Source organism: Notamacropus eugenii, chromosome 4 (assembly GCF_028372415.1).
Source record: "Notamacropus eugenii isolate mMacEug1 chromosome 4, mMacEug1.pri_v2, whole genome shotgun sequence".
Taxonomy (NCBI): Eukaryota; Metazoa; Chordata; class Mammalia; order Diprotodontia; family Macropodidae; genus Notamacropus; species Notamacropus eugenii.
This window is the reverse complement of record NC_092875.1, coordinates 10,487,331-10,501,795: the sequence shown is the minus strand read 5'-3', so window position 1 is coordinate 10,501,795 and position 14,465 is coordinate 10,487,331. Positions and strand designations below refer to the sequence as shown.

General features: G+C 47.7%; 1 protein-coding gene across 3 annotated transcripts in view; it reads left to right on the top strand.

The window, feature by feature from the left end:
* Positions 1-10,999, top strand: part of DGCR8 (DGCR8 microprocessor complex subunit) — a 34,606-nt gene extending 23,607 nt beyond the window's left edge. For all 3 annotated transcript variants that reach the window (XM_072599764.1, XM_072599762.1, XM_072599763.1), the window contains 5 exons: positions 4,622-4,722; positions 4,803-4,909; positions 5,080-5,207; positions 7,357-7,470; positions 8,466-10,999. In XM_072599764.1, coding sequence (XP_072455865.1) covers positions 4,622-4,722; positions 4,803-4,909; positions 5,080-5,207; positions 7,357-7,470; positions 8,466-8,549 — 534 coding nt within the window. In that variant the 3' untranslated portion in view covers positions 8,550-10,999. The remainder of the gene's footprint in view (positions 1-4,621; positions 4,723-4,802; positions 4,910-5,079; positions 5,208-7,356; positions 7,471-8,465) is intronic.
* Positions 11,000-14,465: the final 3,466 nt, after the last annotated feature.

The window sequence follows — 14,465 nt, the reverse complement described above, 5'->3', positions numbered from 1 at the left end:
CATGGTTTCTGTCCCTAATTGTTCAGTGATTAGTTCGTGGTGGTGGTGGTGAAGTCATTTCCACAAACATTTATTAAATGCTCTTTATAGCAGGCACTGTACCAAGCTTTGGAGATAAAGGGGAGGCAAAACCAGGTTCTGCTTGTAGGGGAGGATATCAAGAAAAAGGCATGTGAGGGGAAGGGAACCAAGGGGGCCTGATAGACAGGCGGTCTAAGTGGAGATGTGGAAGCATCAGGAGGAAGATGAGTCAGGGCAGATGCCAGGCATCGAACAGGTGAGCAAAGGCATTCGATGCTGGGAGATGGGTGTGTTCTCTGAGGCCAGTGACCATGGACCTGAGGGAATCCTCCTATGAATGTAGAGAAGAATAAAGGAGAAGACAGGAAAGCAGGGATGGGGCCAGGCCTTGGAATTAGGAGGGCCTGGGTTTAAATCCTGTCTGTCTGAGCTAACTTTAACCTTTCTGGGCCTCAGTTTCCTCATCCTGTAAAATGGGGAAATAATAGCATTGACAATGGAAGAAGATGACAGAAAAGAACACTTTGTAAACCTTAAAGTATTCCTGGAACGTTAGCTATTATTATCTTCTATTGGATCTTGGAGGTAATAGGGAGCCACTGGAATTTACCTAATAGGGAAGATGATGTGGGTCTCATCTGTGCATTATGAAGAGCATTTTTCCATGTGAGTGGAAGATGGACTGGAGTTAGATCAGTCTACAAGCTGCTACCATGATCCAGGTGTGAGGTGATGGGGACCTGCTCTGGGCTGGGGTCAGTGTCAGAGGAGAGGAGATTGGATGAGATGGGGAGGGAGGGAATGAGGATGACGCTGAGGTTGGGAGCCTGGGTGTCTGGGAGGATGATGGTCTCAACAGTAGTAAGAGAACATACTTTAGTTTGGGGCTTGTTGACTTGCAGGGCATCAGATCTACATGTCTCATAGGCAGTTGAAGGTGTGAGGCTGAAGGGAGCTTATCAAAAGGTCAAGGCTGGAGAAATCAATCTGAGAATTGCATCCCTGGCTGCTGTGGAGATCACTGAGCGAGAGGCTGGGCCTGAGGACCAGACTGGGAGCAAGGCCACTGTCTGAGGCGGCTTCTTGGGCACAGTCGGGTGATGAGATGAGGGTTCCATGGCCCCTTCCCACCTGGAGCTGTAGTGGGAACCTTGGAGTGGTCTTACTACGTAAAACACACCTTTGGCTCAGGGTCTCGGATGTTTTCTAGCCCTCTTTCTGGGGTTCTTTTGGTTTGCGTTTTTCTCTTAGCTCAAGTTGCAGTGCTTTCTAACAGGTCTTAGTGAAAATAGGTGATGACTTTCCCCAGGGAAGGTTGTTGAGTTCTTCTGCTTCATTGTTGTTTTGAATTTCTGTGATCCATACTAGGGTATATTTGTACATAGAGGTGCTAAATTCAGTTCATCAGGTGTCATGGGCAGAGCAGGAAGCCTCACCTGTGTGCTTGTGGGTTCTCTGCACCCAGGCCCCCCCCCCCCCCCTTTAGGCTGCAGAGGAGGTACTGAGGGGGTGCTTGTGCTCACATGTGCTAAGGATAGTGGGTCTTACTGAATATGATTCCAGATTTTATGATCATTGATAAGAATATCCACTGTTACAGGTTCCAAGGGAGATGTCTGGAGAATATTTCCCACTGTTAACTGTCCTGAGAATGTGGCCCTGAAACTAGTTGTCTTTCTGCCCCCCAGGCCAGAGGCTCTTCTCTATGTCTAGTTCCAACCCAGGCCTGGCACACTTGTGTCACAGGCTTCACCTTTTTGTTCTCAGCTCACAAACAGCTCATGCCTTCCTCCTCTAAGCTGGGGGAGGCTGTGGTCTCTTTCTCCTCTCTTCCTGTGGATGTGTCCCCCAAGGTTAGCTCAAATGGCCACCTCTGTCTTTGCCAAGGTCTCTCCAGTGGGACATGATTGTTCCCTCCAGGGGTCTCCATGGACTCCCCAGGTACCCTCTTAAGCAGGCTCCTGAGTCCTCCTGTCTTAGGTGTTGACTATTTATTTCTTCCCTTTTCCCATAGGAATAGGGTCTCTTATCTCAGTATGGTCTCCCCTGTATTGACAACACGTCTGTAATAACCAGGGTCATTCTTGTTCCCTTGTTAAGGTTGGAGTAATCTCCCTTGTGCCTCCCTTTCTCTTTAACCTACGTCTCCTCCTCTTTCTTGGGTGAATTCTTCCCAGTCTCCATTTGGAGGAAGGGCCCAGCCCAGCCATCCTCGTTCTCCAGACCAGGCAACGCTTCCACATCACACTTCCGTCCCTGGCTCGTGCGCTCCCTTTTGTGGGGTGGCCTCCCCTGTTAGAATGTAAACCTGAGGGCACTCTCTGTTTTTCTTTTTGCTTATATTTATATTTCCAGCCCCTAGCACAGGGTCTGACACGTAGTAAGTGCTTCTTGTCATGACCCTTTCTTTCCACCCCAGGTTGGTAATTCTCACAATTATGGAGCCTTGGAGGGCTTTAACTGCCTGACGATGCCACTCTTGTGCTTTGGTTGAAAACTGTCAGGTTGGGTTGTTTTTTTAATCAGTCCAGGTTTAATCTCACCTTATAGAGTAGACATATCCCTGAAAAATTGGGGATTTAAGTGTGTCATTCGAAATACTTGGAGCTTGTTGCAACTTGCTCAGTTTTTTTGTGGTTCTTTTGCCTCATTAGAGACTTTTGTTACAATTGGCAAGGGCTTTGAGCACATCCTTTTGCCATGTTAGCCTCCCTGAGTTCCTACCAAACTGTGCCCAGGCTTTTTGGTACTTCCCTTTCTTCACCTCTGCAGCTTGAGCCTATTAACCTTTTTGATGATGATAATGAAATGCCTTATTCTCTTGGCAAGCCTCCCTCGCTCCTCAGGGTCCCAAATGTGATCCTCCTTTGAATGCTTTCTCCAGAGTTGTCATCCTCTCCCTTTCCTCTCAGTTGAGAGAAATCATTTGATGGACCAGCATTCAGGAAACTCCTGTCCAGAAAGAGTTCCTCCCTGTCTTTATTCCTCTGCTGTCTGCAGGAAGGAAAGGTTTGGAGATTTTGACTTCAGAGGGCCTGGGCTCCCATGTCATAGCTTTAACTGCCATTTTGGCTTGGGCCTCTGTTTCCTCTGTAGAACAGATGGGGCTGAATTAGTTTGTCTTCATGGTCCGTTTTATCCTTTGGTAGTCCAGAGAATTTATGACTTGCCAGATTGTATTTTCCTTGCTTATTATCTTCATTCCCTACATGGACCTTGGTGAATTAAACAAGAAAAGTTGCCACATTTGGAGATTTCTGATTTGGAAGTTTTTCCAACCCTTTTGGCCTTTTTCAGACTCAAATTATTTGAGGGTGGGAAAGGTCCTCGGTACCAATCTAGTTCAACCCCTAAACCAGAGGAATTGAGAGAGTCCTTGAGGGCAGCCTTTTCCTTTCACAGATGAGAAGTGACATTGGAGGCCAATGTCCAGACCACAGTAAGTGACAGGCCAGATCCTTGGACTCCAAACGTGGGACCCTCAGTCTCCACCTGTCACCCAGCTCTGCTTAAGGGCCAGTCCATTGCCACTCCAACTCCCTTGCTTAATGTCAGGAGCTCTGCTGACATCCAGACTAAATTGGCTTCTTGCGACCTCCTACCCATTACTCCTGGTTCTTTGCTTTGGGGCCAAGCCTTTCCACTACTTAGATCCAGTTCTTCTGCTTCTCTCTGGGGGACAAGCTAAGCACACTTCATCCCTCCTCACTCATATTCATGGTACCTTCTACTCTGGTTCCAATCATCCTAGGAGTGAAGGTGTTTGACACTTTCTAAGGAGCTGAGGGGATCAGGGCACAGGCCTCACATGGTGTTTGCAGGAAAGGGGGGAATTCTCCTAGGTCAGCAAGGAATGTTTTCCAGGCATGGGAGAGCTTTGCTGCAAACAGAGCAACAGGAGATGGAGTGAGGAAGAGAGAAGGCCAGTTTGGCTGGACCCGGGTACACTAGGGGAAGTGATGGAAATGAAGCTTGGAAGCAGGTCAGGGCCAGGTTGTGAAAGGGTCTTGGAGTCACACAGGATTTTGTTTTATCTGAGAGGTGAGGGAGTGTGGTTGGGGGGGGAGGGGGGAGAGGTAATGCAGTCAGACCTGTACTGTGGGAAGGTTACTGCCAGCAGTGGGAAAGATGATCTGTCCTAGGCAGAGGCCAGTTAGAAGCCTCTTGCGTTGTAGAAGAAAGGTGCTAAGGGCCTGAACCAAGTTAGCTGTGACTGTAGAGAAGGTCACACGCAAGAGATGGCGGGGGTAGAAATGGAAAGATTTGGCAACTGATGGGATGTATCCCAAGATGCAGAGCTCTCTCCCTCCCCATGTTACTCATCCTGTTTCAGATGAGGTAACTCTATCCTGAACCATTCATTCACAGTGATTTGTAAACCCAAATTTGCTTCCTTGTGCTAGGGCCTCTGAGCACAGATGCCTCATAGTGGACGAGGGAGATTTGATTAGAAATTCTAGGAAACCCAACAGCTGTGCTTGTGGTAGCCTGTTCTGCTCAGTCTTAAAGCCTCACGTGGCTCTACCTGAAAAGGAACAGTTGTATGATTACTCGTTTGTGCTTGTTCCCAAATTTAAGAATGGTTTTTATTTATTTGTAGTATTTCAACCATATCAGTATTGAAGATTCCCGGGTGTATGAATTGACCAGTAAGGCGGGACTTTTGTCCCCATATCAGATTCTCCATGAGTGCCTTAAAAGGTAAGAGGAAGCTCTAGCCAGCTCACTTGTCCTGGCGGCTGCAGGTCACTGAGTGACCGATGTTTGTCTTTCTCTTAAAGAAATCATGGAATGGGCGACACAACCATCAAGTTTGAAGTGATCCCTGGAAAAAACCAGAAGAGTGAATACGTGATGACGTGTGGGAAGCACACTGTGCGAGGCTGGTGTAAGGAGAGCACATGGCCTTGGGCTGTCTCACTCACCTTGTCCCTCTTTCTGCTCTTGAATTAAGTGATTTCCTACTTAAGGAGTTTACTTTCTGCTGGAGTGCATGTGTCCACTGTGCTTTGTGTCTGCTAATGTTCCTCCCCATTTTCTCCTTCTCTTTTTTCGTAGGTAAAAACAAGAGAGTTGGGAAACAATTAGCCTCTCAGAAAATTCTTCAACTTCTGCACCCACATGTCAAAAATTGGGGCTCTTTATTGCGCATGTATGGCCGGGAGAGCAACAAGATGGTGAAACAGGTAATTGGGAGCACTCTGTTCACTTCTGGGTCATTAGGTTTCATTTTTGTGGCTACAGCTGAAAACCTGTGCCCCTTCCCCTGTTTGGAAGCACATTCTTTCCTGCTCCTCTAGGCCCAGAGTTCTTTCTTATTTGGACCCCACTGAGGCCAAGTAACTCAAGAGACTTTGACTGAGGATTAATTGAGTGTCTCAGCCCAGATAGTTTCATCAGAATCTCAGTGTTGAAAAGGCACGATCTTAGTGGTTCTGTCACCTCTTTTGGCAGCAGGAATCCTTCCTACAACTTCCCCCAAGGTAGCCATGAAAACAGGATTCTCTCTAGCCTTAGGAGGACCTTTCTTCAACCTGGAGTCCCCCATTCCCTGAGCCAAACCAAATCAAAGCCTTTCTGGATTAGTGATTTCCTACAGCAGAGACTTCCTGGCTTTTTCAACTGTGCACAGTTTTGAATGTTGCTCTGCTTCCTCAAAGTAATCCTCATGCTTGACAGACACCAGGACGGGGAATCAGATGTTCCATGCAAGGAAGTGTTGGTGGAGGATCTTCAGGGGAGAGGGAGTTTGTGAGCCTGACTTGGGCAGGCTTTCCCTGCCAAATCCAGAGTTGCAGCACTCCACCGAAGAGGGCTTTAAATTGGAAAATGTGCTCGAGTCTTAGAAAAGGGGCATATGGGTCTTTCTTTGCCTTCCTCTGAGGATGATACCAGGTCAGACTGGCTGAACATGAAGGGGAGGTGGGCAGAGAAGATCATTTTGGACAGTAAGGGAAAGTTTCGTTAAATTGTTACTAATCAGGCTGATTAATTTGGGATAAAGGCTGAAGGAGGTTTCCATATGAGTTTACAAATAAATAAGGGGGTTTCTACATCTCTGCTAAAAATATAACTGGAACAAGTTTTCATTCAAAAAATGAGGATCTGAAATAGGTCCATTAAAGTCTATTCTAGCTCCATTATATGAAATGAGCCAGTAGGCATTTACTCTGCTGTGTCTTGTCAGCCTTGGCTCATAGGCAAAAACAAGGTTGTGTGTTCTCGTGTGGGAGGGGAAATGAAGGTCAAGGGGTTGAGTTCAGACAGGGAAAGAAACCAAGGGGATAACAAAGGAGGTGATGGTCCTCCCAACCCATTGGGATGGGTTGGGTCAGTTGTAGAATTCCTTCTTCTGTCCTTTGTGGGAAGGGATCTGCCCAGTGTCAGGTCAGAACTTGGCATGTATTTTCTCATTTTAAGGTGGCTGACTACCTGGGGGTGGAATGCAGGGGAGCTCACTTTCCTCACAGCTGTTGGTGGGAGGTCATGGGGAGAATTACCACTTCCCTTCTAAAAGGAGATAGGTTCAACTATTGAGCTCCTTTTCAACACTGAGATTGTGGTGGAGTCCACTTATACACACAACCTAATTAGGGAGAGTCCTTGAACCCTCCATAACCCCTGAAGGAGGTATAGACAGCACAAGTCTTCTCCTTAATTTGCCAGTGAGATCACTTGAGAGACTTATGCAGACCTTCTGCCTCCATATTTCATGATATTTGAAGTGCTTCCCTCTACTGTCAACCATCACCTCCTTTGTTTTCTCCTTGGTTCCTTTCCTTGTCTGAACTCAACCTCTTGGCCTTCATCCACTCTCCCACATTTGAAACTTCTCTACCATAAGTCCACTGGAAAAGTTTGAGCCTGTACTGCAATACGTGGAACTTGTGATAGAGCCAGGCAGCAGCAGCATTTAAGAGGCACCCTCTGTTTGCCTTAGCATGTGACCTACGTGACCCCTTGATCCAGCTTTGCCCCTGGCAACATCATCTGGGGCCTGATACTGGGAATTAAGAGATGACAAATCAAACAAAGAAGAAACCGAGGCTAAAAGTATCAGCTGGAGCCACAGCAAAGTGGAGGCCACTCGTGACCCACATTTCTCTCTGTCCCTTTGATGCAGAAAGCACATAACTTTGCTGAACCTCAGTTTCCTCATCTGCAAATTAGGGATAATCCCTCCAAGTAGTCACCACACACCAAAAGCACCTGCAGGCTTCCCCTGCCTTCGTTCAGCAAATACACTTTTCTGAAATCTGTCCCCAGTCCTTCTTGGACCAGGAAGGGAAGGCTGCTTTGCTGTTTAACACTCCCTGTCACTGTCTTGTTCAACAGGAAATGTCAGATAAAAGTGTGATTGAACTTCAGCAGTACGCCAAAAAGAACAAGCCAAATCTCCATATTCTGAACAAACTGCAAGAAGAGATGAAAAAGCTGGCTCAGGAGAGGGTGAGCTGAGGGGCAGGACTGGGGGAGGGGTGCCAGGCACACAGACTCCTCCAGAGCGGGGGAACCTTACATGCTGGAGGCCTCCCTGGCTTCCAGAAACCTGCCCAGAAGCCAGCACCTGTTGTCAGCTAGTCCCAAGACCTCCTTTTAAACAAAGAAAAGTGAAGCCCACAGGACTGAGGGGGCTCACCCAGGCCCACCCCCCACTTCTGCCACGCACTCTCCCCAGATCCATCCATTCCAGTTCAGGCACCCTCTGTTCGGTGACCCCAAAGTCAGCCACAGGATCACACAAGCTGCCATAATGCTCTGGGAACACTACCTATTTTCTGTAGCCACGCGTGCACTGAGTGCAGTCCTCTTCACCCTCCTTTGCTTTCTTTCCTCCAAGTTTCTCCACTCCATTTGTTGACCAAAACATGGCCTTTGCCTTTCTTTCTTGCTTTGTATGAGAGCAAAGTTAAGTAAAATGTATCCAGAAAGGAACGATCCCTAAGTCCTTAATAGAAAGTGTACAAAGGTCAGCTAGATCTCTTGCCCTCTGATGTCTGTTACCTTCCCCCAGCCTGCCATTTCTCCTTCTTAGGGGGCGTGAAGTTTCTTTGAGGGAGGTTTAGGGTGGTCTGGAAACAAACTGCTGGAAGGAAGTCACAGGGAGCTTTCCAGGAGCAGGCCAACACAGGAGTCGGGCTCCCTGGATTTCAAGTGCCAGGTGACGGAGGTGCTGCTGTGTCTGACTTTCTTATTTGATTGTTTCTGGGTTTGGGTGGTTCTCTCCGCTGAGTTTTTAATGACTTCTGTGCATTTCAGCCACATTCAGAGCCAGATTGGCCCCTCAGCCCTGAAGATGTGGCTTCTGCCAGACAAAGCTCAGGAGGGGCCAGGCTAGCTTTTTGAGAGTCTGTGTCTGTAGGTGATTTGAGGCAGCTTGGAACTGTTCAGTTAGTTACCCACCTTTTATTGAAAATCTCCTGTGCTTGACTTTCTATTTGTAGGAGGAAACTCGGAAGAAACCTAAGATGACCATAGTTGAGTCAGCTCAGCCCGGCAGTGAGCCTCTGTGTACGGTCGATGTGTAACCCACAGCCCAGGTGGGGAGCAGTGAGACAAGCGGCCTGCGGCCCCTGGGCATCGTGCGCAGCAGGCTGCTCTTCAGAGACAAGTCCTTCTGTTTCTGCCCCATCGGGCCCCTGTCATTCACCCCCAACTTGTTACCTCTTAGGAGTCATGTTTAAATGATTGATTAAAAAAGGAAAAAAGGGCTCTTTGGGGGGGGCCCAAGCAGAGATGCTAACAAACCACCCTTCACTACAGACCCTGTAAAAGCAAGCACTTTGTCCTGACAGTCATCCATGGCATCTGCATTGGATGGGTGTTTCCGCATCAGATTCAGAGTATATCCAGTTTGGAGCAGATATATTAGAGATATATGAAGAGATGCAGGCTTCTGTGTATGTGCCTCAGACTATTTTTATGAAAGGTTTTGTTGCATTTCAGCTTGTAATGGTATGCACTGGGAGAGACCATTTAGTACCAGAGAATCCGCGAGGAGCCATATTCCAAAGGGAGGCTAGAGCCCGTCAGAGCCCGCTGTGCTGGAGGCCAGGCCTTGGGCATGGGGTGAGCTCGGGTCTTCAGATTCCAGACCAAAATGACTGACTCACAGTAGGAGTGAGTGACAGGTTTGAGTCTTCCCCCACCCCCACCCTGACCTTTCTTTGAAAAAAAGCATTTGCAGAAGAACTGTGATGAGTGATTGATTGTAGCAGTGAAGCTCTGGCCCTTTGGGCATGAAAGCCACTTTTTGGATCTTGGAGGATGAACATTAATTGACAACATTCTTTTAACTGAGCTCCTCTGCCAGTGCATAACAGTTACAAACTGAAGCTGCGATTGGCCGATTTTAATAGGGTTATTGCCTTGAGTGCATTTTATTTGTTTTTTTATCCAAGTCTTAAAACCCTTAAAGAGACTTTTTTAAATACCAGTCTCCCCCTTCTCTCCCTCTTTTCTTTCTGGGTACCCAGCAAAAGTTTTTAGGGAATTGGTTTTTTTGTGTGTGGCTGGCTGTAGAGCTGTGCTGTAATGCTTTGGTGAGATTTTTGTAGCATTCTTGAAAAGCAGCTTTGGCCTTGATATGTGGAGCATGTTAGTGACAATGAATTAAGGCATTGGGCGGTGTTGGCCTGGTTAAGAGGTAACCAGAGGGAGTCCAGTCTGCTTTGACATCCATGCAAAAAGCTGGTTTGAGGCGTAGGGGTTGTCTCCTCAGCTCCAGAGGCAGTGAGTCTTTGTGGCATGTCCCCAGCGCCTGCTGTTGACTGGCTTCTTTTGTCAAACAGTGGAAGTGTTGCACCCTCTGTACCCCCAAAAGCCCTCAGTCATGCTACTTGTCTGAGCAGGAACCCCCTCTTTCTTAGAGCTGGGGACAGAGAGAGGAGCAACCTGTCCTGTCCCTCTGGGAAAGGTTGACACTCTCTGCTTTCCAAACTCTTTGCCCTGCAGTTCTGTGGCGCCAGGCTATCTCGCATGGTCCTTTTTTAAAGGAGAGGCCTCCATCTCCACTAGCAGACAGGCTGTGGGCTAGAGGACTCCCGACAGGACTTAGGAGAAAACAGATGTTCTCATTCAGTTAAAAAACTCTATGGTCAGCGTTTTTAAGAACCACAGTCTGTTTTCAGTGTAGAAAAGGAGACAGGAAGGTTAGATTTCTCTAAAATGACTTCTCCTTTTAACAGAGCTTTAATGCAGGAGAGGGCAACAGTCTTTGAAAGAGACTTGGTGATGTATTGAGCCGCCACAGCTCTTGGCAAAGATCCTTGCTATCTTCTGGGAAAGACAGGGCTGACCTTTACCTTTAGGCAGCTCTGTCCACCCCACCACTCCCAGGACCACCGCAGCCCACCTGGGCCAGAACCTCAATAGATTTGCTTCCCCCTTTTTGTTGCCAGGGGCCCAGAGCAGACTCAGACCCTGCCCCAAAGGTCTCACTCACACAGACCTGATGTTGCCTTGGAGACAGGTGAAAACCTCAGGTGCCACCTTGTTGCTCTAGCTGGCATGTTACTTTAGTCATCCCTCAGCCCCTAGCTCTGAATCATGTGAAGGTTACCTGTGCCCTTAGCAAGTACAGGCAGACCCATGACCCAAAGCTCCACCCATATTTGATGTTAATGCGCACAGCCTCAAGCAGACCAGAGGTGGCCTTTCATGCTCTGGGTTGACTTGGGGGTCAGAGTCTCACCTTTAGACAGGACCGGGTTCTGCTGGGCTATCAGCTTATAGCGAGGTTGCTTGTAGGTCGAGGGCTGTCAGTCACTGAGTGAACATCCACCATCTGCATGATAAGCATTTGGCCAGGGGCATCCATGAAGTAGACACGTGTGCCAGGAACCAACCATGGACTCGCTGCCTCAAGCAAAACTGCGGGGGAAGCTGCCACTCCTGCTTGCCCTTGCTCTTGGTTGGATGTGTGTCCTGGGGTCGTGGGCTTCTCAAGGTACTGTGTCAATAAAGTGGGACCATCCTCTTTGCTTGCCTGCCTTTTTACTCTTCAGCTTAGTAGTGAAACACAAATTCCTGTCCTCCTGAAGCTTAGTTAAGAGGGACAGGACATGGAAGAATGATATTACTCCAGTTATCTTGTAGTTGGAGGGTCTGGCCCAGGATGACCAGGAGCATGGGAAATGCCTCCACATTTATCTTTGATTCTGTGGGCTCTGAGCACTCACCATGGGGGCCGCAGGGACTCACTTGCTTATGAGGCAACTTGGCTCTGCCAGTGAAATTTCTCGTGCGCCATCTTGTTATGTTAAAAGGCTGGGCCTGCCGGCACTCAGCACAGTTTGGCAGACCTTTACCAAGTGTCTGAAGGGGTGGTTGGCACTGGGAAAACAAGCAGTCTCTGCCTTGGAGGCTGATAGCAAATATGAGCTGCCTGAGGCTTCTTTCTCTTGAGTGGGAAAGAAATAGGAGCACTAGAGGACACTGGGTCAGCAGGGGATAAACACCTGCAGAAGTGGGGTGTAGGGAGCATTCATGCAGGGGACAAGCTCCAAGCTCTGTGCTCTCTGAACCTCTGGAAGTTCCTTTAGCTGTGAAATAAGGGGCTTGAAGCCTTTCGGTTATCAGAGATTCATCCAGTCGTATAGCTCTGATCTGCAGAGGTTCGAGGGGTTTCATAGACACTGCAAAGATGCCAAAGATCAGCTACCTTGTGGTTTCAGGTGGCATATGTTTCCAGAATGCAAGAGCCAAGCCGATTTGGTTCCTTCTGGCTGCTGGTTGGACCACACCTAGAGTGCTGTGCTCATTTTTGGGTTCCACAAGGGGCCCAATGATCAGGGTGATGAGCCAAGAGCCCCATGAAGAGATTGCCAGTACCCGTCCTCAGAAAGCCAGGGTGTTTTCAAGTCGTTCTCTCCCAGTGGAAGTGATGGGATGCCCTGAACTGAAGACTCCCAACAAAGACTTTCTTGGAGTGGAATTCACTGGCCGTTGCTGAGGTCCTTCTGGGCTTGGCTCCTGCCTGAGGAGGCACAATCTGAGCTGTGAAGAAGGCTGAACCCAGAGGAATCTTGATCACAGTGGAGAGTCTCCATGGCTCAGTTTCTTCCCAAGTTAATTATGTGTGGAGCACAGTGCCAGGGCTGGGTTTTAAGTCCTGACTCCCATTTGGAGAGCTTGTTTTTTTAAAAAGGAAGTGTCGCATTCTTATATTAAACCTAAACACTAGTTGTCCCCCGAAGTCCAAGCTTCAGTGTGACAGCCCTTCATACTGGTTCTCGGGATCGAAGATTGGAGAAGGAGGGGACTGGAGCAATCAGATAGCTCATCTTGCCTTCATTTTACACAAGAGGAACCAAGCCCATGAAAATTGGTTATTGAGGTGTTGCAGTCAGTACCAGGCCCGTAGTCAGGAAGACCTGAGTTCAAATCCAGCCTCAGAGGCTTTATAGCTGTGTTACCTTGAGCAAGGCACTTCACTACTTGTCAGCCTCAGTTTTCACCTCTGTAAAAGGATAATCCAAAGCTGTTTTGAGAATCAAGTGAGACCCTGCTTGTGAAGAGTTACAAACCCAGAGAACCTTAGGACTCCCAGCTGTAATTATTCGATGTTGGCTGTTGAAGTGATCCACGCTGCCTCCAGCCTTGGGAGACAAGTTCAATCCTAATTGACCTCTGGACACCACCTCCCCATGCCAGTGCCCATCTTCATCTTTATCACACCCCTGACTAGTTTGGTATCCCCCAACTTTCCTTGGGTTCCTGTCCTCTCCATGCTAGCTCTCAGTGATCTCATGCAGATGATTACTAGGTTATGTATCCAGCCTTAGGCTCCCTCCTTGAAATGGCTATTCCCACAGATTCCTGAAATTCAGCATATTCAAAATGGAGCTCATGCCCCACCCTTTGATCCTCTCGTCCCCCTTCTTCAGTCATACATCCCCCACCCTAGTTCAAAACTAAATGTAGCTGGTACTATTAAATTAATATTCTAATTGGTCTCCTTGCCTCAAGGTTCTCCCCACGCCAATCTCCACACTTTCCATGGAATTCTTAGTAGCATTTCTTGGGAAATCATCTGTTGTCATGAATTCTGAATCCCAAGAAAAATCAGTTAAGAAATTGTGGGAAGGTATTGTCATTTTGTGAGTTGACAACATTGAAATGCCACTGGCTTGAAGGAATCTTGACGTCTTTACCAAAGCAGGGCACACTAACAAGGAAGACAAGGTTAATGAACTTGTCTGGTTCAGGAGCACATGGGAGAGAATCCAGTGGGCGTCCTTGTCACTGTTGTCATGTTCTAACTCTGCTCGGTGGTCATGTCTTCTGATAGTGGTGAGGCATTCTTGGAATTCAGTATCGTTAAGTATCTACATGTAGTATATTTTATGCAAATCCTGGGAGTTCCAAGAAATAATTATAGGAAGTGAAAGAAGTCCCTGATTGGTGATCTTGACCCATGCTCCTGTGTAGTGGTTAATCCTGTAGAAGAGCTGAATGGGGGGCCCAGATAAAAGTAACAAGCTGGTCCAGAATTGGACATCCTAGGTCAGTGGTGGAGGCAGATTTACCCAAGCCCCAAGAGACAACCTCTTGGAGGGGGAGGAGAGAACCTGTTTCCTCTGCTCCTCTGCCCTTTACCAGAGGGACACCTTGTGCACTTCAGAAGGCAGGAAGATTTTGAATTTCTTCTGAGTTTTTCAGAATGGTAGCACCCACACCAGGAGCCAAGAATAAACTAGACATTTGGAAGGAAAACTGCTTTGGAGTCTATACTGGCAATGTCACAAGGATCCCAGAAAGAGAAAAAAGATTTCTAATAGCCAATACCCTTCACTATGTGACTCAACTTTGCCTTAGCCTCTGTATGTACTTGTGGGAAGTTGTGCCCCCAGTTTTCAGGGAATGCTTTTGTATCAAACTGTTCTTAATTAAACCACCTTAATACTTCTGAAAGATGATAAAGTCAAACATTATTAAACGCCTACTATGTGCCAGGCACTGTACTAATTACTGGGGATATAAAGAAAGGGGAGGGATGGGGACCTAGTCCGTGTTCTCAAGGGGTTTACAATCTGAGAGGAAAGACAAGAAAATTATGTCCTAACAAGATATTGACAGAATAAATTGGAGATGATCACAGAGGAAGGGTGCCAAGATTGAGCAGGGAAAGGCTCCTTGAAGGAGATGACATTTTAGCTGAGACCTCAGAACTGAGAGGGAAGAGATGAAAGTGCTCCAGGTGTGAGGGGTGGCAGTGAGAATGCCAGGAGGTGGGACGTGGATGGCTGTCAGGAACAAGTCAGAGGCTACCATCGCTGGATTATCTGGAAGGGAGAGTAGGATGTAAAGAAGACTGGAAAGGTAGGAAGGGTTCAGGATAGAAGGCCACATAAGTCAAACAGGATTTTTTATTTGATCTGGGAGATAATGAGCCACCTGAATTTCTCCACCTGATCATGAGTGACATGATCAGATCCAAGCTT